At 45.7% G+C, this 25,339-nt stretch overlaps 1 protein-coding gene across 9 annotated transcripts in view; it reads left to right on the top strand.

The window, feature by feature from the left end:
* Positions 1-25,339, top strand: part of dab2ipb (DAB2 interacting protein b) — a 132,186-nt gene that overhangs the window by 70,501 nt on the left and 36,346 nt on the right. For 8 of the 9 annotated variants that reach the window (XM_084572526.1, XM_084572530.1, XM_084572528.1 and 5 more), the window contains exons 4-5: positions 22,575-22,728; positions 24,566-24,664. In XM_084572526.1, coding sequence (XP_084428652.1) covers positions 22,575-22,728; positions 24,566-24,664 — 253 coding nt within the window. Of the gene's footprint in view, positions 1-11,194; positions 11,608-22,574; positions 22,729-24,565; positions 24,665-25,339 lie in introns of those variants that run through there. The other variant, XM_084572532.1, reaches the window with a different exon arrangement.

Here is a 25,339-nt window from a genome sequence, read left to right as displayed (position 1 = left end):
GGCTTGCATCCCCGACAACTAATCTCAGCTTGTTGCTTGTTTATTATAGACAGGGGCAGCCTTTTCTAAATTCTCTAAAAGTGTACATGACTGTCAAAAGTGTATAAAAGGAAGGGCGCCCAAAGATGAAGGGATCGACCGCATTACAGGATTGGCCTTTCTGTGTGTGTGTGTGTGTGGGTGTGTGTGTGTGTTTGTGTGTGTGTGTTAGCAATGCATTTCAACACTTTTCCAGCATCAATTCAATAAGTTTTTATCTTATAAGACTGCACTTCACTGCTCTTATTTCTGTTTAGATTCTTAGATTATATAATTTAGGTGTTAAGTTTGTTCAGAAACACTTCAAACTTCGATTCTGTGGCGATGAAGCTTGATGGGCCCCCTCGATGCTTTTATTATCCGCCAATCAGCATGCCTCCCACAGACGCTGCCTCATCAAGGCCAGACCGTCGTGGTGCACGGGTGTGTCCGCATTAAGCCTCAGCCAGTGTGACCCATGTATTCATGAAGTAAAGACATAAACGACTGAGATATTTTTGCACACATTTACCAAAATCTTTTAAACAATATGGGAGCTGTTACTGTTACTGTTAATTGTTGTTTTTCCAACGTATACCAATTTCTTTGCTGTAACTTTTACCCGATTTAGCTAACAGAATTTTGCCGTTTATACATCAACAGTTCTTCTGCGGGTGTGATATGAGCTAATTAGAAACAATAAGTACGAAGGTGCTGCACGTTTCCATCTCTTCACGAAACTGAAACTTGTGAGCTCTTGGTTTTGACATGGGAAGTCGTAGGCGCAAGATGTTTGTTGTGACGTAAGTGGTGAGTACGCTGCTGTGTGGCCGTCTAGAAACCACTAACCTTTAATAGGCTAGCAACTGGGTAACTAGATGTAGGGTTAGGGTTATGCAAGAAGATTCTGTTTGACTAAATTACACCATAGCCAGATCAGGCATAACATTATGACCATCTTCCTAATATTGTGTAGGTCTCCCTTGTGCCTCCAAAACAGTTGTGACTCATCAGAGAATGGACATGGGCCTTCTGAGGGTGTCCTGTGGTGTCTGGGAACAGAATGTTTGGGTCCTATGGGTTTAGGGGAGGGGCCTCTGTGGGTCATCAAACAGATACTTGATCAGTTTGGGATCTTGTGAATTTGGAGGGGTCTGGTCTAGGTGGGTGGTACATGGTCAGTGTTATTTACTTGTCCTGTCAGTGGTTTTAATCTTGTGGCTGATCTGTGAATAAACTCACCGTCCACCTCTGCCGTTTCTTGAAGTGTCAGTAAACACATCGCACATCACAAACTCATACCCTAGCAACAATTATTTCCACTTACAAGGTTATAAATTCCACAAGAGGGGCGTCGGCCGTTCTCATTAGCATCACAGCCACATGAGAAAGCAGCCACCTTTGAGTGTGGTTAGCTGCTGCTGAAGGCATTTCCGTTTGAAGAATGCACTTTTGTTGCGCTCATTTAAGTTGTCAATACGATTATTGTTAAAAACAAATACATAAATGAATAAAGTTCGCAACTTGGCGGTCAAAAACTCGTTCACTGGGCTGACTCCTTCCGACTGATGTCGCTCGTTTCTCTCCGATCCACGTTCATTTCACAGAGAATTGCAAGTAGAGCCTCCCATTCTAAAGTGATGGCGCCAGACAGATCTCAGGACTCCTTTAAGAAGGAAAAAAAAAAAAAGAAAAGGCTATGTTCTCTGAGTGCTGTCATTGTAAACTGGATTGCGTTTGGTTCAGTCCTTTCACTGTGCATTTACTCTCAAATAGCTCCCTGCTCTCAGACTGTGCTCTTGTCCCTTTATACGTGAAAGAACAGCATGTTTTTTGAACATTACATTCACAGAATTCTGAGCAGGTCTGTGTTTACAGGGAAGAGGAAATAATATTGAATGGTACAACAGTCCTTTTTATTAATTAGAAGTCCTCTGCGTTACATAATACGGCTGTAGTGTTAATATCAGGCCTGAGGGCAGCAGACTGCATGTAAAGCACATGACACCTTACTTAATTGATGCCTCAGATCTGCTACATCTAACCTCAGCTGTTGATGAAAGAGAAAGATAACATCGAATGTTTCACTTTCCACGTTCGCAAGCGGCTGGAAATTGAAATGTTTCTGAACGGAGTCTTGACGGAAAGTGGTGATTGAATGTTGGCATCAGCTGCAGGATCTGGAATCGGCGCGTTACAGGTGCAGCTAATTGGATGGATAAAAGGGAGGGTGATTAGCGACTGGTTTGCGTGTGGGAAGTGAGAGGAGTGGTAGCTTTAGGCTTACCTAATTGGATTAAGTGAACCAAAAAAGAGGCGCCGCTTAGATTTTAAACTGATAGAGTAATGGGAGGGGGAGGGGAGGGGAGGGGAGGGGGAGGAGAGGGGAGGGGAGGGGGGTAAAATATATGAATGGACCGGAGCCAAGAGGCTTTGCTAAGAGGAAGTAAGAAACCAAGAAGCCTTCCTGATAAAACCCTCATTAAGCTCAGTTAAGAATAAAAAAAAGATTCATCAAAAGGCGGTTGCAGTTACCATCACTCCTCCACCGTTGCACAAAAACCTCCGTGCAGTTTAAACCAGCAGGAAGGGTTTCTTGCATATCTTGCTGATAATTATCACATTTTCCTGAGGTCTGGAAGCAGTGGGAGGACAAACTGTTTGTCAGATGCTGTTCGGACTCACCGCTGATAACTGAATGCGTCGCACATGTTCAGTATCTTTGCTGCAATCTGTGCAGATGCAGATGCAGATGCGGCGACAACAACAACAACAACATCGTCCTCTTTGGTTGCAAAGCAGCTGCTCTGGATTGGACCTGCACTCACTGTGAGAATAAGTAATTAATCTATAATCCACAGCAGGCCATGCTGAGATTAAATTAAAATGGTTTTCGGCAGCTAAGTAGTTTTAAAGCGACAGGTTTCAAATATCCTGCGATCACTGCTTTTATGCATCTATATAAATACTTTATCTACTCTTGCATGTAAACCAGGGTCCTGGCATTTATGCGGCTATTACTTCGACCCACCTATCACCACCTGAGCGTTGTTGCAGAATAAGCACGCCCTCTTGGCAACGGCAAGGGTAGTGACGCTCACATGTCCATTGTAGGCATTTTTTACAGCAGAGACGGGGGTCGTCGCGGGCGCCCTGACCGATCTGTGGCCGTGCAGCCGCGCACAAAACCAACTGTGATGCACTTTCATCCGAGGCAGCGTGAACTTTTTCATTTATCTGAGCCACGGCAACTCGTCTGGGGGATCAGACGGCGCTGCCTTCGCTTCCCACGTGCGTCAGTGCGCCGTGACCCTGTCGTCGGGTCACCGTTATTCCTTCCTTGGAGCACTTTAGATAATGGTACTGACCGCTGCAGGCCGAAAGAAGAAGAAACCCACAAGAACACAGTCACAAAATTGCTCAAATCCTTCTTTATATCCTGCTTCTGACACATCATCTCTGATTGCACCGTTCACGTTCTGCCTCATGCTGTATGTCCCACCCGCTGACCGGATCCATGATCATTAGATAATCAGAGTTTTTCACGTGATCGGTGATTAGGATCATAATGTTGTGGCTGATCGGTGCAAAGTAACACATATTCAGTTCAAAAAGAAATAGTTTCATTAGAAACAGCTGGCACTAGAAATATGTGAGTTAGCGCTCTGGAGGAAACAGGTGTCCAACAGGAAGCTACTGAACGCAAACACTGCGCCTTTTTTTTTTGTTTAGAAAGGGTGCAGACCTGGACTTCAGTATTTATAACCTCGTCCACACCCTGTCGTGAGGTCATTTGGTTTTCACGTGCACTAATATATGCGTGTGTGTGTTGGTGTGTCATGTGTCCGGGAGAATCAGGGGTAGGGTGATGTCATATGTGGTGACATCACTGCAGACGTGCAGGAACTGCAGATTAGTGGCCGCTGCTCTTCTGAGCCAGATGTCCACAGCTGCCTCGGCTTATTGGTGCGTCCCACCCTGGCTCTTTACCCCCACTCACCCCACCCACCACCCACCACCGCCCACCCCTCTGTGCCAGCTCTGCCTGTGTGTGTGTGTGTGTGTGTAAGCTCTAGAAATAGCCTCAAACTCCCCCCCATCTCTCTGCCAGTCTACCAATCCAGGCTTAAATTGAGCGTGACCAAAACCCTCCCACCCACATTCCGGTCTCGCTACCACCAAACCCCTGGCCGGCCCCCGTCGGTCGGCCGGCCGAGCCACTTTTATTTTTCTGTCTGAGCCTCGGCGTGTGTGTCCCGGGCTCTCCCAGCTGATCTGAGACCACGCAGGTTGGTTGGCGGCGCATACAACACACACACACCGGTGAAAAAAAAAAACAAAAAGGGAAAGCAGCACACCTCACACTAGAGTTGACAGGACAAAGAGCACACACTCCCACCGGAGCCACGCAGGGGGCAGGGCAAAGCTAGGCTGCACAACACACACATGTGATCTCTCCCCCACACACACACACACACACACACACACACCATACGCAGGCTCCTCCCTGCGCAAGGAGACAGAGATGGGAGGTGCGGTCAATCACTGACAGTGAAAGGGTTTCGCTGGAGTTACTAAGAGGGGGAGGAACAGCAGAGGAGGAGGAAAAAAAAAAAAAAGGGGGACAAATATCCGTCGTTCCCAAATCGGAGTCAAGTGCCGGGGTATACCTCTAAAGTCATTCATGCGGAGCGAGAGAAACAAACAGCAGAGGGAGAGAGTGTGTCCCGTTTCGGAGGCAACACAGGAAGTAGGGCATGCTCTGTGCAGGGTGAGGAGGAGAGGAGAGGAGAGGAGGAGAGGGAGCAGCAAGAGAGGGAGAGCACTGTAGCGCCTATTCTCCACCCCTCGCCTTAAAGCAGCAGCGGGAGGAAAGAGAGACGTAGTCAGGGAGAGAAGGAGGAAGAGAACCACAAGTAAGGAAGTGAGGAGGGCGAGCGGCGGTCTGCGTCGGCAGCAGGGGGGACCAAAAAAAAAAAAAAAAAAAAAATGGAGCTCTGAAAACCGCCTTTGCCCTCATCCATCTCTGCCTGTCTCTTTTCTCCCCCTCCCTCCCCTCCTCTTATTCCGGCTCAGCCTCGGTTTCTCTCTCTCTCTCTGCCCGCCTTCGATTGTTCTGCGAGAGATTCTGACAATGCCTGGTGAGTGTTATCCTGCTTTTCACATGTCACTCGCCATCCTTTGTGTGTCGGTTTTTGGGGCGAGCGGGGAGAATATTATTATTATTATTATTATTTCTTTCTGAATGTGTGTCCGTGAGGAGGAATGTGGACGCTTCACTGAGACTGTTTACGCTCCTCTGCCTCTGTGTGCTGTTTATACTCCAGCTGTGCTCTTCCCTTCCCTCTTTGCTTTTCGCTATCAGTGACAATGCAAGGGAGGATGCTTCCCTGAACACACACAGTCATCACACACACACACATGCATGCGTCCTGCGCACATTCGGGATACTCACTCATTATTATATAATTGCTTCCAACTCCCAGTTCGTTTAGCGCTTTGCGTTTATTATGACAGCACCCTAGAGACGATTGTGCAAATTATTTTTTTTACTGTTGTTTGCGAGTTTCTACCACATCCTAATAAATATAGCAACACCACACAAAGCTGGCCTGTGTGACGAAGGCCAGCCAGCTAACGCAAATCAGATGACTGGGCCACAGTGTGAGGTCAGCCGCTCGCTTTGGCTGGCAGTCCGAGTTGTGTGTCGGAGGCAATTAGCAGTCCGAAGGGAGGTGCGCGGCCGGAGAGAGAGTGTGTGTGTGTGAGTCTCTCAGACCGACAGCTTATTTAACTGCAGGAACATAATAATAACGAGGAGAGGAGTGGATGAGTGGAAAGGCTTTTCTCTGTGGTTAGCTGTCACTTCATCCAAACCTCAGGGAGGTCCCGCCTGTGACCGCACAAATCCTCACACCAGATTTTTAATTTTTTGGAGAAATGATCTCTTCACACTCAACGTGCGTGGCGGCGGTTGACGCCTCCAGCTATTTACACGCTACTTACATGCGTGAAATCAGACAGCAGCAACACATCGACAGTAATTAAGTTATTCCACATGAGTTATTCGGTTTTAATTTGCATCATTAGGACACGCTGATAAAAACGCCGAGGCCGTGAGTGTCCAACACGCCCGCAACTTCCTGACACATTACGGGGGGGGGAGAGTTTTAATTTGTCCCAGCCAAACGTTTGTTTCCCTTAGAGGTGGCTTCATGGGAGAAAGCCGCCTTTGGTTTAGATGTCTGATGCTCAATGGTTCGTCCGCTTGTTTACCGCAGCGTGTAGATGTGTTTCAGCGCCGGAGCTCAGCTGGTGGCTCTTGATTGTAGCCGAGTTGCTCCGGAGCAAAACTGAGCTCCACTTCTACGTGTTATGCTCGGAGCGTTTAAGGGGACAGTCTATGTTTATATGCATTAACTGTGGGGGGGGGGGCCTCGGGTGCTGTTTCTGCTTGCATGCATGAGCAAATGTTTCTGTGCATAATAAAGCTTTGTTCACATGCTACATTCAGATGTGCGTTTGTGTTGAGCGTGTGATCCTATTTCTGGTTGCTAACTAGACAAGGAAGCAGCAGGGAAACGGGGTTGAAGCTACAAAGACATGTTTTAACGCAAAATGTGAGAGAAAGGAGGCGAAAATTAGAAGAACATTACAGGGCCCAGAGTGAGCATTTGTTTATGCTCTAGTATTTTGTGTACTAGTTACTTCTGGGTGACTAAACCTCTTATGCAATGCTCGTTCACCTTCCAGATTGCTGCTCTTAATTCCCGCCCTTGGACCGAACTTGTGTAATAATTCCGCAGACGTATCTGGTGTTGCAAGTTAAACGCAATAACGAGCGCTTTGTGCGGCGCCGTCCCGCCGTCCCGCTAAGCCTTCCCGTCTCTTCGCATCATTCTCTTGAGCGCTCGGCCCCATTGTAAGTGCTCGTCATACTGCGGATCATCTCTGCGATGTCCATTGATTTACTGAGAGCTGATGAAGTGGAGCAGAGCATTTGATCAGACACATGTAGAGGGAGGGCCGGGGGGGGGGGGGGGGCATGGCACGCCGCACCCAGGGGCTTCACGGCTGGGGTGGGGGTGGTGGGTGGGGGGAGGTCAAGAGGTCTGGACCACTGCTGGTTTAGAGAGCAAGGAAGGAGAAGCAGTGCAACACATGTGATCCTGGCTGCACAAATGTGAACGCACAGGTGTTTGCACATGTAATCTAATAGTTTAACTGTCTAACACTGACTTTTAAATGAAAAACAAACATGCATTTCCAAATTTGGTGCACAGAAATGTTGAATGTGACTCCGTTTCTCAAGAAAAACAGGATTATTTAAAAATGTAGAAGCTGGAAACTGGCTTTTTTAGAGACACATGGTTTCTAGAAGACACTCACAGTATGTAATATATCTGTCACATGTTTTATGTTTGAGTAGTTTATTTATTTATTTATTTATTTATTTGAATTAGTCCTGTCCTTCCTGGCTCTTGATTCTGACTCTTGCATGCAGGGTTTCATTCCACCCGCACACCGCACAGATAGCATTTAGACTTGTTTTAGTCAAAAAGATGATTAATCTGGAAAGCATTTAGAGCAGGAGAGGCAGAGAGAGTGTCGGGCCTTTCACAGAAAATGTGTAATTTCCTCGTTATTCACCGAGCTTTTAAAATACACGGTGCACGTCACGCAAACCAGAGGTTCAGAATCCCGGCTTCCATCTAGCTCGCGGTCGTGAGTGAAAGGCGGTGGAAGGAGAGCGGCGTGGAAGTCATTTAGCGGCGCTATTCTGGATCTCCTCAGCCTTGCCTGGGAGAGGATGAAAGAGGAGCATATGCTCATGAGGAAGCAACTGTGCGTTGTCAATAATTGAATCACTCATTTGCTCTTCTTGGCCCGAAGGCTGTAGCGCCGAGTCAATAGCAACAACGGGGGGGGGAGTAAAGCTCTCAAGCCTCAGTCCTACAGGTCTCTTTCTTTCCCTCCACTCTCGTACTCTTTATCTTTGTGTGTTTCTTTTACCCAAACAAACACTCTATAGCTGCAGCTCCTGGTTCCTCTCTGTTCTATTTGTGTGCCCGAGCCTCTACAGTAAGCTGCTTTAGGAAAATGAAATGGAGGGCAGGCTGTAGGGGAATGAATGATGGAATGGAGGGAGGGGTCGCTAATGCCTCTTATACTCTCCATTTCCTCTCACTTGTCTTCCTGGTGGAAGACACGGAGACACTGCCTTTGCATTACGTTGATCTTTTAACCACACTTTTAGCCGCTATTGACCCACTGCGCAGCGGCATAAAAACCGTATTGATCTGGCTCCTCTCTGACTGCATTTGGATACTGACAGTAAACTGACTGGACATTTAAACACGCTCACAAAACACATTAAAGGTCGGAGACAGTTGACACTGTGTGCTCTCGTTAACGTTTGTTGACTCAGGGCCACGCAGAGAACACAGAGAATTGGAAACTGGCAATGTTCAGTATTTTATTTAGCTGTTATTATATAACACAGATCAGGTGTAACATTATGACCACCTTCCTAATATTTTGCAGGTCTCCTTTGTGCCTCCAAAACAGTTGGGACTCATCAGAGAGTGGACATGGGCCTTCTGAGGGTGTCCTGTGGTGTCTGTGGGGGGCCTTTGAGGGGGGGTCCTCTGTGGATCATCCCACAGATACTTGATCAGTTTGGGATCTAGTGAATTTGGAGGCCAGGTCAACACCTTGTGTTGTTCTTCATGTTTTTTTGAGTTGTTCCTAAAAGGTTTTTGTGTCTGTGTCAGGCTGCATCCTGCTGGGGATGGCTGCTGCCATCAAGGCGTGTCATTGCTATGGGGTGGGGGTGCCTGGTCTGGTCTAGGTGGGTGCTACATGTCTAAGTAACATCCACATGAATGAATCCCAGGTCCAAAAGTTTCCCAGCAGAACACTGAATTGTCACAAGATGGTCGATGTTATTAACTTCTCCTGTCAGTAGTTTTAATGTTGTGGCTGATCGGTGTGTATAATGCATACAATAAGACCTTCAGTTGGAATGAATGGATTTGAGACTTGAGTGCCACAGGCAGTACAGGAAACTATTTAAGAATCAACCTGTACTGTTCTTCTTGGTCTTTTCATGAGGAGTTAATGACGATAAGAAACACGCTAGCCTCATCCTTTAACTGTCTGATTTGCACAATGATGGAAACATCTTCAAAATCCAATACTGTAATAGAAGGACCCTGCTGGCTAGTTTGCAGTTGCAATTGTGCCCACAATAAAATATATTAATCATAGTGTTATGTCTGTGAAAATCTGCATCTCACTCTGAGTATCTTCTTCATTCCCTGACCTTTACTGGAAGAAAATACCTTTCGGATTTAGCAGCAGAGGTGCAATAAAACTTGTTAATTACCAGTTAGTCATGGGAGAGTTATTTCTTCTTTCACTTCTCTTGTCTTATTCTTTCTATTTGCCCTCTACTTCCATGCCTCCCTGTCAGCTTCTCCTTGTCCAACGTGTCTCTCCCGCTCTCTCCGTCCACCACCTCCTTCTCTGCCGTGCAGACTTGTGGAAGCTTGCCTGGAATGTGCTGCATCCACTGATTATTTTTCTCCTCTTCCCTCCCTCCCTTTGTTTACCTCCTCTACGTACAGTTGGAGCTTTATTAAACAGGTTAGTGGGTAGCAGGGGAATAACATCTAAGAGGCCAGTAGACGGGCAGTTAGCCTGGTTGCTGCTGCCGCCGCTGTACACTCCCGGCTCGTGACCTTGCGCCGATACGCCCACGTAATTGTTGGCTCACAAATTCACACGCACAAACTATTTTCTGTTTGTGTGCATTCAGAGAAACACACAAACTGTAAGTAAATAAGTTGCGCAGCTACGTGTCTCTGAGTACAGAGGGCCATTGTTCAGAACGTCTTTTCCCATTGAATTGATTTAAGATAGTTTTCTGAACTCCTTTCCTGCTACGGCAATTACAAACAAGTTTCAATAGATACAATAGCGCTGCCCGGTCCCACATTATATTTAGGAGCAGCCACACTCCGAACAACCCTACGAGGGGTATGATATTATCACAGCCCAGACCAGAGGAATGAGGAAATCCCCCAGAGTGTTTAGTCTCCGGGCTTCGCCTTGGCTTTGTAGTTAACCTTTACCCAGCCACTCTCCAAAACAGCAAGGCATGCATGCCTGTTTACTCTAGATAAGAGCAAGCAACTCCAATCCATTGCATCGCAGAGAACAAGTACATTAAACCTCCTCAGGTTTCACCTTCCAAATGATGCTTAAATTGTTTGGGAGCTGGAGAACCGGGGCACCCATAATGGGGTGCAAAGACCTTTCCTCTGCACGGCTAACAATGAGCTCCATTGTTGAGCTAGACGATTGCTACCAGCTCCTGTTGAGTTCCACTTGAGCCTTTTTACATAATGGCTCCTATGTAATTTCTGCGTATTCTTAAACGATTGAGTTATGATACTCTCCTTCCGTTCAGAAAACATTTCAACTAGCCAAAGCGGACCCGTTTCCTTCTAATTATTTCACACGAAATGACATTTCTGGGGCTTCTTGTCTTTTTTGTCGCGGCGCTCAAACGTCATTTTGAAGTGTCTCTTGACAGCGCGTCTCAGCTGTGACATCAGTCTCCCCTCACTGGGTCGCCAGCTATGTGAAAACAACCATACGACACATCTGGCAGCACGTCTCCTTCCAAAACCTGGCTGGCCTCCTTTTCTCCGTCTTGCTCGTTCCCTCTTCTCCTTATTTGCGCCTCCCTCCCTTATTTTTCTTCTTTCCCTCGTTTGCTTGCGTCCTACGCTCCGGCCAAGGACCCAGGATTTTCCCACAGAGCCTGGTGCTGAAGGCTGAGCCATTGTTTCCTGCTACAGGGGAAAAAAAGAAAGGAGGGAGGGCTGACTTCCTGGCTGCCAACGCAGGGTCTATGTCAGTGTGAGAAAAAGCAAGGGAGACCGATCTGATGATGATGACAGAGAAACTGTGTATCCTAGGGACTCGGTTTAGCTAGAAAAATATAGATGTAGTTTTCCAAGAGTGGCACTGTAGTAACTTTATAACAGGCTTCACCCTTACACCCATTAATTTGTTGTTTCTCAGTGAAGAGAGAGAAGTTTCAGCTCATATTTAGGTCATCATTGGGCAAATGCAACAGCTAAAACAGCTGTACTATACATATAATTGTTAAATCCTTCTAATTAAACATTATAATTATTTTTAAAAAGCCATTTAAATAGTAGATTTATGTCATTTGGAACCACCGCGTCCAAGCCTGTTTTTCATGGCAGCTTGTGAGCATTACTTCATCCCAGTGTAATGTTACATGGGAGTATGGGCAGGCTTGTCCTACATAACAGTTCTGTCTTTTTAAATGGGATGTGGAGAGGGGTGTGTTAGTAGCAACAGACTTCCTTAGGGAGCGGTGTGGTGTAATTCAGAGGGCAGAGTCTCCAGCCACGTTCCCAGAGACTCAAAAATAGTCCGGAAAACACACGGAGACCAGCCGCTCGTGAGGAATGCGACCCAAAGAGAAGCTTTTTGAGGATCCAGCTCCGAGAGCTTCAGCTGGACCATGTTTCACATATTCAGTCGATCGTGAGTGCCGCTTTGTTTTAATACTGTATCCGTTGGCGTGTTCTTGTTGCTGTGGGTAGTTGCAGCACAGCTGCACGCTGTGGTTTATGGAAACCTCTGTTTCTGCATCCACCCAAGGTTCCCTGCACCGAACTAGTTTTGATTCTCTCCGTATGAATTATGAATGTAAAGAAATGCCGGAATTTAAAAGAGGAAAAGTACAGTACAGCTGGATTGTTGGAGAAGGAGGTGTTGAGGGGAAAACAAAAAAAAACGGAGACACGTTTGGACTTGAAGATGCAAACTATTCAGTGCCAGAGGCAAATCTTGGCTTTAGAGTGCAAACAAGACCTCGGCATCGACAGCACACTCCAATTTAGAACCAATTATGTGCTAAAGCTACTTCATTTGTCTGACTTTGGTATTAATAATGAAGGCAACCATGAAAGCTGGAAAAAAAAGCGGGAAAAGTTGCATTTGTAGAGATCACTGGCTCGATATATATATATATATATATATTTTATTTTTTGCCGCGCTGCGTGGGAAGAAAGTCCATGTCCTCTTTTTCTCCTTGTGAACTTGAGTGCTCGCTTGTTCCTTTGTCCAGTGCCACAGGGGTGTTTGAATATTCAGGTCAAGAAGTGAAAAACACACTTCCTCATCTCCACTACTCCTTTCCACATGCTGCTATCAGTTCCCCAAGCAGTTGTACAAGAGCTCAAGGGTAACTAATTATTATCTTTTTAAATTTTTTACTCAGTTTATCCGGAGACAGAATGACAAATACCGCAATATGGGGTTTGGTGTCTTTATTAAGTTTCTGCACTAAAAGTACTTGTATGCAACACATTAGCATGGATGAAAATACCATTTCCATGACCTTGGCATACCTTAAGTATTCTCAGCCTCATGATCATGACTGAGTCATACCCACTGATGTATGACTTTCTTCCCTCTAATGGTCTATTATTGTCTCTGTGGAGGTTTGCGGTTAAAGCATACTTTTTTACAATTGATGGGATTAAATAACAAATCAATAACAGCTAATGTGGAATGACAAATAGGAAATGCTTAAGTGGAAAATGTGTTTCGGCGTCTTCATGCGCGCACGTGCATCGGGAGTTGGGTTAGTAATACAAAAGTATCATCAATGATTGAATCATATGTATGTATTGTTATTATAATACATGTGATACTGGAAGCCGTTCCTTCTGTTCTTTCATTGTAACCTCATGGGCTAGCGTAAAAGAATAGTTTCTCTGCCGACACCTTCAGGGTCTAAACGGACTAACTGTGTCATCTGGCCCGAAGCTAAATGATAAGTCAGCTAATTGGACAGACACTGGTCTAATTAGGACTCTTTCCTGTCTTACTAGGTGATAACTAAATTATTTTTTGCGTTCATTTGCTTCCGCTGCCCCTCTCTTCCCTCAGCTGTGGTGATTCCTGTGTGGAATTAATGAGTGTTGAGCAGAGAGGGTGGCTATACATATATTTATAAAATAAAATGTTTCCCTAGTTGCGTTCACTGGTTATTCTCCCTGCAGTTTGGATGCACGCACCAGTCAAGGTTTTAATAAATGAAATGATCTGTTTATTGTAAATTCAAGTCAAGAAAATATAAATATGTATATAGATTACTATTTCCCGGTCCAACATCAAGGTATGGACACACCAAACAGACATTGAAAGACTTCTAAAATCTACCAGGAGCATTGTGGTCGCCTCTGGTCCAAAACATTTGCACTTGAACACACCACAAAAACTACAGCATCCTGTATCTGCGTAAAAAAACACGATAAAAAAATCATACCAGCAGGTGGCAGCAGTCTGTATTCGTCATTTAAAGAGGGAAAACCAAAAGAAGCCGAGAGCTAGGAACAGCTACGAGCCGTCGTACGTTGAACTTTGTCGTTTTTGTCCAATCAGAGTGACCTACCACCTCCAATTCAACTTGATGAATCGGCTGAAAATGCGCACCAACGGTCTTCTGTTGCTGCGAAGTGATCTTATTCTAGACCTCCACAGCCATGCCTTTTTTCCTCAGCCTTCTCAGGTGTGCCTGGTTAGACCAACTGAGCACATGCACTGCCACTGTAGGGCCAATGAGGATGCAGATACCTCACGACACCTGCAAACAGCTGACTGGCGACTCAGTGTGTCAGGAAAAAACATAAATATTGAACTTCAGTAATGAAATCATGTGGGACCGGGAGGAAAGGGAGCATTAATAGTATTAGTAGTTGTAATACATGACACAAGAATCTGCTTGCTTAGCATGGCATTTCAGAGCAATAAATTATTCATCTGTCTTTTGTAAGCCGTTATTACAAGTCGTTTTATGAAAGCATTAAAAAGAGGACACTGATTCCTCGTTTAATCAGCGGCGGTGTCTTTGAGACGTCTTTGTTTTTTTTATTATTTTATTATTGCCTGGGGAATGTCACGTGTGTGAATGTGCGTGGGTGAGCCAGGGACACGAAGCCTAAAGTGAGGATCCCACCTGGCTGTAAGACAATAACAACCTCCAGTGAAAACACTGATCAATCATCGCGACGGGTTCCTTCTTTCTACTCTTTACGTCACGTGAAATGAGTTGTTTAAATCAATATCGCAATCATAATGCGTTCATTAGCGTGACATTTGGCCATCGCCCTCTGACCTTAGCTGCAGATTTAGATGTGCCTCATTAGTGTGACCTTTGACCTCATTAGAAATCTCATTGCATTTTTTTGCTCGGCCCTTTTTAGCTCTCCTCGCCCCCGATATAATTGCCCGTGAACGGAGCTGTGGACAAACTCCCACACGCGGACATTACACTCGGTTTCACGAAGTCCGCTGAAGCTTCGCGCTAAGCTCCGGTGGCAATTTGGCTCTTAAACCTCACCTGGGAAGAGGAATAACACGAGTAAGAAGGATTCGCCGCGTTTTAGCAAAAAATTAATACTCCAACAAAAACCAGCCCTCACAGATCATCGCAGGTAATTGGCGCGGTGTGCTGTGCAGCTGCCGGTTTGATCTTCAGCGTCCAGCCATTGTATTTGCAGGCCGGCTGATTCTGTTCTCTTTCACTCAACGCGACGAGCTCAGAGCCAGACCCCGGCACCGGAGCAGCTCTTCACTGCTCCGCACCGCTTTCCTGCTGTGAGTATCCTAGCAGATGTTACACTGAATTACCTCCCAGCCTAGCAGGGAGGCTACGCTCTCACTGTAATCAAGCAGGGCACATGTGTGTGTGTGTGCGCGTTACCAGACAGCCTGGCTCAGAGGCTGCCTCGGCTCTCCCCACAGTTGTTGGTCCCCGACCACCTGATCACGGTTACCAGCCAACATCTTCTACAATGCAGCGTGTCTGCCAGCACTCTGAGTCAGGCATCCCTGTGGGCTCCTAAAGAGAGGCCTGTGTATGTATTTGTCTGTTTTGCAGGGAGGGGCGTGTTTGCATGCGTCTCATTCTTGCCTTTAAAAGCTTCCTTCCTCCCTTGTATATGAAAGACCTTCTTTGTGCTTTCACTTCTATATACTCTTAGCTAATGCGTGCATCCATCTATAGCTTTAACCGCTTCTTGTTTTCTTCACAAAAGTGGTCACACCATAGCGTCAGTGTTTTATTCACCCCATTTTTTTTTTTCTTTTTCTGTTGCCCGGGGGCTGTGACTCCCTTTTTCCCTCTTCCCAGTGTAATCTCTCCTTTGTCTCGTGTGCATTAGACCCCTGGCAGTGTAAAAGCCTAAAGTGCCGAAGCCGCCAGCAAGCACAGGTGCTGCAAATCACTAATGCACTGGATGTGGAGCTACATCTCTGTTTACATTTATTTTTTCCCCCCCTTTCCCTGTCATTGTCACGGCTTTCACAGCCAATCAGGTCTCACTGAGGTCACGGATGCATGAGGAGAAAGGTTTTTTTTTTTGATTAAGTCTGGATGTCAGATATAGACATGTCCCTCCGTTGGGTCTGCAGCCAGAAGCTCAGCCCCTGTCTTCATCTGAAGACATCATTCTCTCTCTGCAGCGTGTCTGAGGTTTGCTCTGCTCTCCTCTGCTGTTGGATCTCCTGGCTGTCCCTCATTGGTGTTTGGTCTCCAAGGCCTGTGGCCACATGTCAGTGGTTTTAGCTCACACATCCACCGTTCTGCACCAGCAGCATCTGACAGGATCCCCTCTGCTCTGTCTTTTTCCCTTGCCACCCTCTGACTACCATTCTTACTGACTCTTGCTACCGGCCAGACCTTTCTTCGGTTGTCTATATTCTCCTAGTACCCGTCACCCAGCTGTTCGCTCTAGCTCGGATGACAGTTGACAGATGCCAAGCCGATGCACAAAGACATACATTTACCCAGAACACGAATGCAATTCAGGAGACTAGAATTAAACTTCCTCTCTGAGCTCAGTGTGACTAATGAGGCACAATCAGCTCTAGAGAAGGGGTTAAAATCCCGTCTCCTGACCAGATATTCTCAGATCAAATGAGCGATAGGGGCCGCGTCGGTGCTCTGCAGTGAGTGTGACAGACACTCGGTTGTTTCATCACAGCCTGCGGTCCTTCCCGCTGACTCAGAGCCAAAGCAGTGGGAATAACGGACTCTTCATTGTGTGAGGCTTCATTATGCATGAATAATGGCTTGTTTGTCCTGTTGCCTGTCTCTGCAGTGCTTCATGTGCTTCGTAATCCGGCTCGAACAATTACCGTGTCTGCATGTGTGTGATGGTTTCCTCTTCGATGTCTGAGGTGGGGCTCAGGTGCCTGCAGAGTGGTTGGTGGGAGTCTTATCTGTATGCCAAGTTAGGAGATTGCTACCTGCATAGATACAGTATGATGATAGTGTAGGGTATTGTGACCTTACCTTAAATGGAGTATTACCAGAAACTTGTGGCAAAGTCTTTGTCTGCAGGTCGCCAATCTCACGTCTAACAAGCAGCATTTATTTTCTTCCAGCAGAGCGTATCTGAACATATTCTCCTTTATACAGTCTATATTTGCAGCTGTGCTTGGGATTGCATCAGACTTAAATGTGAAAGGCTAACAGATTAATGGAAAAAAAAGAACATAGGAGATGTCTAGCAAAAATGCCCCCAGCCCTGTATGTCCACAGTATTCCTGAAGAGCGGTTCTGCAGCTCGGTGCCGTGGTGGTGCCAGCCATCACCATCTCGGCAGTGCGTGACTCTGCCTAATGGCTGATTCAGAACTGTACAAAGAAGCGGTGCATGAGCGGAGCTGAGGTGGAAAGGTGACGGTGAGGGAGATATTGTTGTGGTGTGGACAACTCGAAGGAGAGAACTCGGGAGTTCGGGCTCAAGGACGGGACTTTAACGAAAAACAAAACTCGAGCGGAGTTCCGAATAGACACAAAGAGATCAGGAGGAGCTGGCTGGAGCATGGGCTGCACCTGGAGCAAACAAAGAAAGGCAGCTAATTCGAGTTGGGCACGAAGAGTGGAAGTCCTCAAATGGGTTTCAGTTTGATTAGATGATGAGAATCAGGTGAGATGGCAACCCAGCCCCAGCATAATGACTAGCAACAGCTCAACTCTGCAAACCTGAGGCAAAAAAAGAAACCAGACAAACACAAAAGCAAACCAATGGAGGGCGACAAGTAATATAAATCTACTCATCTGTCTATTTTGGACCTGGCATTCATTCATGTGGATGTTCCTTAGACATGTAGCACCCACCTAGACCAGACCAGGCACCCTCACCTCATAGCAATGACACTCCAAGCACAAAAAACGGTTTAGGAACAGCACAAAAAACATGAAGACACACACAAGGTGTTGCCCTGGCCTCCAAATTCACTAGATCCCAAACTGATCAGGTATTTTGATCCACAGAGGCCCCTCCCCTCAACCCATAGGACCCAAAGCCCCCCCACTACCAACATTTTGTTGCCAGACACCACAGGACACCCTTAGGAAGGTGGTCATAATGTTATGCCTGATCAGTTTATGTGCTGATTTAGCAATAGGTTTGTGTTCGTGATGTTTTACATGTCACACAGATAAGAAAAGTAAATACTTCAAATACCTTGGAAGGTTGTCTAACAGCATTCATGGCTGTCCAGAATACTTGTTGATATGCATGCCTGCCGCCACGCAGCGCGTTTGTTTGCCAGAGAGCATTATTAACAAGTAATTGCGGTGCCAGTCTGCGAGCGGAGAGCATATTGATTGTTGTAAATGCTGGACCAACAGCAAAGCAAAATGCTGTCTAAACACTGGGCAGGGCCGCGTCCACAGTAAACAGCAAGAAGACTCAGCATCAGGCCTCTTAATTCTATTGAGGCCTCTCTTGAGAAAAACACGTGTCGTGTTCGGTCACGTCAGAAGGTTCAGCTTTGGTCAGTGCATTTATTTCGCGTGTACATAATGGAAAGACAACACAAAGAGGGTATTATTTACTGCGTCGACATTAACGCCACTTCACATGCGTGACGTTTGACTTATGATTGCGGTGAACGCGCGCCGTACTCTCCGAGCACAAAAGACTCTGAAAGCGCTGTTATTTGCGCTGCATTAATTCAGCCTATCTTGAACTATCAGTACAAACATAGTCCCCTGTGGTGCCGTCGGCTTGCCAGCGAGTCGAGTCGGCGTGTTGGAAGTCTAAGTGCACTGAGGCCTGTATGGGCCTGATGTTTCAGACTGTATCAGATCCCAGACAGGCTATCAGATGAACTCTTTTTACAGGATGCGGAGACAAAGCGCACTGGGCGCAGCTCCGACACACTCCCAATCCATTACTCCGCTCCTCTCTCTCTCTCTCATAGTACTTTCTCCTAACTGAGTTTCTATTGAGCCTCGGCAAAGCACCGTCTGTCTACTTCTCACACTGTGCTGATGGGATATTTGGGCTGATGCAGTGTCATGAACTCCCAAACAGTGATCTACATCAACAACCAAATAGGGATTTTGGATAATAAAAAAATCTAAATCTAAACGGTAACTGAGTAACACGGATTCACTGGAGGAACAGCCATTTATTTAACAGTGCTGCAGTACCAATTCCTTTTAATAACCTCATGATTCAGTTGCAGGAGGTTTATTTTTCAAATGCACATTCATGTTCTGGTACCTGCTTCTTCTGTGATGAAAGAAATCGTTTGCGTCAATGAAGACCCAAAGGGGAGTGCATGACTCCCCAATTCGATTCCTAGACGTGGGACTTTTGGTTCGTGTCACCTCCCTTTCTTTCAATTATAACTCCTGAAATAAACCCGACAACAAGGGAGCGCGGATCAGAATAGACCAATTGTTGCTTGATTAATTATTTAATCCCGCCACGTCTTCTTGATATGACAGGATAAAATAATAATTGCTAGGGAGTCGGGATGCCTGGACTGGCATATTCAGCTTGAAGCCTCCGCGACCCGACTTCTAATAAGCAGAAGAAAACCGATGGATGGATGGATCTCCTCTTAAATGTATTACCATCAATCAACCAGCAAAAAGTTGTCAAGTTCCCTTCATCTCACACATGCATGTGATCTATTTAAGTATCCAAACATGCGGTGTAACAGATGCAGTGCTCTTTGCAGCATCTCCTGTAATTCCGACGACATCTCTTCCTTATGGCGTGACCTTTTCGGTTGTGCTTTATATAGTTCGGTTAGGGCAACTAGATGAGGATCGTGGATCAGCTGCATAACATCTGAAATATTTATAAGCCTCGAAACGAAGCCCAGAAGAAGGATGGATTGACTGCCGGGGCAAGAGAGGAGAAAGATAAATACAGCGAGAGAGATAAACAGAACAGGTTGAGGAGGTGGGCGGAAAGATGCATACCAGACAGTCTGGAAGATCATAAACTCTGAACCCCCCCCCCCCCCCCAACCCTCAGGTAAACACTGAACCGGAGGAGCACAGTGTAGAAGAGGAGGGATTGGAGGATTGTCAAGGACGACAGAGGACGTTCCCTGAGAATGGACGACGCCGTGGGGGGTTGGGGGGGTTGGAAGGAAGCGAAGAGTAGAGAAACGAGGAGATGAGGACGGCAGGTGCCGCTTGCGACGGCGCTTGTTTGGCGGGAGCGGCGTGTCAGACCGGCCGATACCGAAGTTACGAACAGGATTCGCACGTCAGACTGTCTGACGCTGCCGTTAAATACGAGAATAGGCTGTAAATTACACGTTTGCGGTGCACTTCAACACAATGCAACGCCGATGACAGGCAGCATTATTATTCATACTTTCACAGTCTCCCACCGTTCTCGCTGACACTAATGTTCTTATAACACGAAGGAAAAAGAAAATCACAACGGCGGGGTAAAACATACAGACGCATTCTTCTCTTTGTGGCCGTTTCTCTCTGTTGAGGATTATTTTCACTTTCCAATTAGCTGAACATTAGACATGCTACGAGTTAATTACAACGTGTTGTATTGTGCCGCTTCGACAGATTGTTTCCCCTCAGTCAGTTTCAGGACTGTGGATTGAGGTTTAGACGTTCCCATCCCTTCCTGTTTCCCCTCTTTCATGCTCTCAGTTCTGCCCAGTACCCAGTCAGCCAATCACTAAGCAGAGGTGCAGCTGCGCTTTGGAATATTCGACTAGCTCCTAAAACTGGATTTATATATATTCAGAACTACGCTTTATGTCTTTTTGAACACATTTCTGTAGTTCCTTTCTTTTATTCCAGGGGATGGTGTTTGTGTGTGTGTGTGTGTGTGAGAGAGAAAGAGGGAGATTAAGGAATAAAAAAAAAAAAAAGGAGAGAGAGTCCAGGTCATTATCCACTTCACATTGGACAGTGGATTTGACAACAAAGCTGGCTGACTGCACAAAGGGCTGCATGCGGTTGCTAATCTGTCATTACAGCTGCTGCATTTTTTCCTGGAATGCTCTTCTTCTACTCCACACAGAAATATGTACTCCACACACACACACACAGGCTCACACACACGCACGGGATTAGTGTGTGAGCTGTCCATCGAGGGCACCGTGAAAAGAATGTTCTCACTCATTACATTAGCAATTGACCCTCATGTCTTCGTGATGCAGTATCAGGGGCTGATGTTTCGTGGCACGTAGCCTGTTGCTGTTTACATCAACCCCCCCCGCTGGCACGGTTAGCCTTTCATCCTCTTATCACCGCGAGGCTGACTCAACGTGTGGGACAACATTGGTGAATGGAAACACATGAACTGAGAACTGAGGCCAGATTTATGGTTCTGCATTAGCGCCACGCCGTAGCTGCACCGCTCTGTACGCATAGCTTAGCAGCCTACGCCGTGGCCTGACGTAAACCTACTGCAGCAACTGTAAATGCATTTCCTCATCCATGTTTCTCAGTGGCTAAACAAATTATACCAATAAGTATAAACTGGCATACAAGCACATGCGTGGGGATAAACAAAGCATAAGAGCTATTTGACTCATTAGTAGTTTGTTTCCTGACTACTTGAAGACAGCATAACTGGGTGGTACTGAATGTTAGAAAAGTAAAATCTTGCGCTAAATGTTTAGACAAAAAAACGTGGATCACGGGCATATACACCGATCGGCCACAACATTAAAACCACTGACAGGAGAAGTGAATAACATTGACCATCTTGTGACAGTTCAGTGTTCCGCAGGGAAACTTTTGGACCTGGCATTCATTCATGTGGATGTTACTTAGAGATGTAGCACCCACCTAGACCAGACCAGGCACCCCCACCTCACAGCAATGACACTCCTTGATGGCAGCAGCCATCCACAGTAGGATGCACTTTAGGAACAACTAAAAAAAACATGAAGAACAGCACAAGGTGTTGACCTGGCCTCCAAATTCACTAGATCCCAAACTGATCAAGTATCTGTGGGATGATCCACAATAGAGGCCCCTCCCCTCAACCCACAGGACCCAAAGACCCTCCACTAACAACATCCTGTTCCCAGGACACCCTCAGAAGGCCCATGTCCATTCTCTAATGAGTCACAACTGTTTTGGAGGCACAAGGGAGACCTACACAATATTAGGAAGGTGGTCATAATGTTATGCCTGATTGGTGTACAGTGCAGTATTCACAGCATTGAGTCACATTTCCTCTTTCCTAAAGACGCACGCCCACTCTACAGCTATTTATGCTTCCGTGTCTGATCTACAACATTGTTAGCTTTTATACTTGAGCACTGGATTATTGGCATCATTCTGTATTTACACCGTTAAAAGTCGTTACTTTAACGACTTCGAACAATGGCGATTAGGAATTAAATGTTCATGCTGTTTTTTTCAACTCAGAAAAGAGAAACGAAGTCGCGGTTGTTGTGGTCCGCGTCAGCGCAACGTATAGTTTTATTTCTAGGGAGGTGCACGTCAGTCCACATTGTAGATCCAACACAGAAGGATAAATCTAGCTTAACTCTTCTTAAAACCTCAAAAGTAGGGCAACATCAAACACAGGAAACAGTGGAAAGCTCCTTACTGTGTCTCCTAATCTTCTCTGGCTAAAAAATGGCCAAGAATCAAGCCTCCGGGCTGCCTTTGTTAAAATATTGAACACATCCGAGGTGCATCTGGAGCTCCCGTCATAATGCAGTGGGGAAAAAAAACTGACATTTATGAGAACAATTCTGTTTGTGTATTAAATGAAGCTAGCAAGTGGAGCATTATCACATCATGGAAACGGTCTGAGTCTGACCATTAATGATAATCAATGACACAAAGTGCTTCCTATTTCTAGTGGTTCCGCTGCCTCAGCTGGCAGCGCAGCTTGACTCAATCTTTCAAGCTTTTCCATTCATTCAAATTGTAAATGAGACGTCGCAAAGCATCCATTAGCAGGCCTGCTCAGAAGTGGGTGCACGAACATGTGTTGTTATACAGTAGTGTCGCGAGCTTGTCACGCTGAGAGCTCGATGACTTTGAGGCGAGTGCAGCATCCTCTCTTCGTCATCCTCGCGCTCTCTCCCCTTCACGCTCACCACTAAAGCTTGTTGATACGTGCAGCGCATATGCTCCCTCTCTCTCCTTGACTCAGTCCTCTCTCCCTCTTTTTCTTCTCCTCCTCTCAGGTCTCATCTGATGCCAAGGCTGAAGGAGTCTCGCTCCCATGAGTCACTGCTCAGCCCTAGTAGCGCTGTGGAAGCCCTGGACCTAAGTATGGAGGACGAGGTTATCATCAAGCCCGTTCACAGCAGCATCCTCGGGCAGGACTACTGCTTTGAGGTGAGGTGGCACATAACATAGCTGTGTGCATCTGCAGCCACAGTTAGTGTACTTTGTGAATATTAGGATGTGTCGGTTCAGGTGCCCCGGGCTCCGCGAGTAAAGGTCCTGCATGAGAATGTGTATATGAGTGGCATTTGGAGGGTTTCCAAGTCATGGACGTGTCTGGAATTTTACTGGTGCACACATCATTATAAAAGACGAGCAATTGCATTATATTGTAGACACACAGACAGATAGATAGATAGATAGACAGATAGATAGATAGATAGATAGATAGATAGATAGATAGATAGATAGATAGGCTAGCGTGCACGGGTTAATTCTTGCATAGTTTCTACGTTTCCTGTACTGCCATCCATCCATTCAACGAGCAACCTGTCTTACTGTCTTTCAGCTTTGGTTTCAAACATTACTGCTTTGGTTTCTTAACCGGTCTCAATGATTTTTTGATCAGGCAGCAGCTTTAAAATGATAACACTAAAGAGCCAGGTTGCACGTCTAAGATACTAGTGGCCAGACACCCTAAAGCGTTCATCACAGCAGCTTAAAAAAAAGCTGCTAATATGTCAGCGTTGTTATTAGCGCTTTTGTGCTTCTGCGCACGTATGGCAGACACCCACAAGAAGCCGCACCATTAAAATACTCAGTGATTTTAATTAGAGCGCTTCTGGTTTCTGGGTCAAGTGGAGTTATGACACCGTGTTGTTCTCTCAGCTGCAACAGTAAACCACTTTAAGTTTGCAACAACTCTGTCTGACTTTTTTTTTTTTTTCTCTCCCCTGTTGAAACTAGGACAGAAAATCATTCTGATAATCACATTTTCAGCTGGTTGTTTTGTTGAGAGATCCGTATAAAAATTTCATTTGTGAAAGTAGTGAGATAGTCTTGGAAGTAATTCTCCTTTGGGTCGCAAAAGCTGCAAATCTCAATTTCTGGAAACGAAATAAAACCAATGTGATTGACTATGATTTGCAGTTTCAGCTCTAATAGCAACATTCAATATACCCTAGATGGGGATTGTAGTGTTTTGCATCTGAAAAAATATGAAAAAAATGGAGCTGAGCTAATTAGGACTGATGGTCACAGCAAAACCTTCAGTATGATTACATTTCCCCATGTTCCTGTAGCGAGTGTGTCATTAACAGAAAGCTCTGAAATGTGAATTAACACCTCAGAACAACACTTTTGAAGGCAGCGGGTTGTCTCAGTTCCCGTCTCTGCTGTAACGTTCATTTTGTCAAGAGGTTCCTCTTATAGCATAACATGAAGCTAGATGTTCTTTATTATAAAACAAAGTATGATTAGTGAGTAAATTGGCTGGCTATGAGAAAATAAGTGGCGTCTCCTCAAAAGTAATAGAGCAATAGTCACGAAAGACGTCTTTAATTGCTTGTAGAATTCACATGTACATGATATGTGTGTATAAAAAGATGTTTTCATGTGAAGTAAAAGAGCCTCAGGGAAAGATGAATTACTCAATTATTAATATTCCATACTGTCTATAGTAGAGACCACAGATCTCTACCAATCTTAATTATGCTGCTCATTACACCATTCTTATTGTCATGCAGTTTTCTGCTCGCTCTCTTTGTCCCCGTTTCGAACTCATCCAGTGATCAGTTGTTCTTTTGAACAGCGACTCAGTCATCTCTCAACACTGCCAAGTCATCTCCTGTCTCCTCATATCCACTATTGTGCATGCGTGCGTCGTCTTTTCCGCCACAAAGTGCCATTCAGGAACTAAGTTTAGTTTTTCTGATCCACTTATTCCCTGTCATTGTTATTCATGAGGTTTGATCATCTGTTTTTCTTCTCTCCGCCGCCTCCGCGGTAGGTCACTACCTCCACGGGAAGCAAATGTTTTTCCTGCCGTTCGTCAGCCGAGAGAGACAAATGGATGGAGAATCTGAGGAGAGCGGTGCAGCCAAACAAAGTAAGTATGTAAATGCGCAGTAGGTGGGACGAGACGGTGTGAGGTAATCAACCCCATTAAGTCTGCACACAAGTGTCCCAATTCCAAGCCGCGCTTTGCAACACCGATAAACACGCAGCTAGCTATACGGTGTTGACACTGTGGCGTAATTCATACGGCAACAACATTCTGATATGTTTACATCAAGCTGCGCTCCTCTTCGTGCACAGTACACCTCAAGAAGCGGAGGGTGCATCGACAAACAGCCAAGAGCTTTTGTGCATCGATGCCGTTTGTAATCTTGACAAACACAGCTGCTGCGGTTGGGGGGGTGGGGGTGGGGGGTGGTGGCTTGCAAACATTTCAAGCCAAGAAAAACGTCCTAATCGCGCAGCATCTTCACTCCTTCATCTGCCATTATTTAGCAAATTACTCACTAATTAGAAGTTTGGGAGGAGGGTTCCCAAATAGCTTTAGCGCCGTCTTCTGTGTGTTTATTTATTTCTTTATCTGCCTTTGATTTGCACTTTTAATGCAATTAATTATTCGATTTGAGAGATAAGACGCAATGCGGTGTTGTGCGGCAAACTGCATGGAATTATATAACAGCATTTCTGGAGTTGTGTTAAACAGATTAAACAGATTATGATATCAGAATTACCACGCTGGTGCAAGACTGCCAGTGCTATCATTGCA

Source organism: Chelon labrosus (genome assembly GCF_963514085.1).
Source record: "Chelon labrosus genome assembly, chromosome: 22".
Lineage (NCBI taxonomy): Eukaryota > Metazoa > Chordata > Actinopteri > Mugiliformes > Mugilidae > Chelon > Chelon labrosus.
This window is presented reverse-complemented; position numbering and strand designations above follow the sequence as displayed.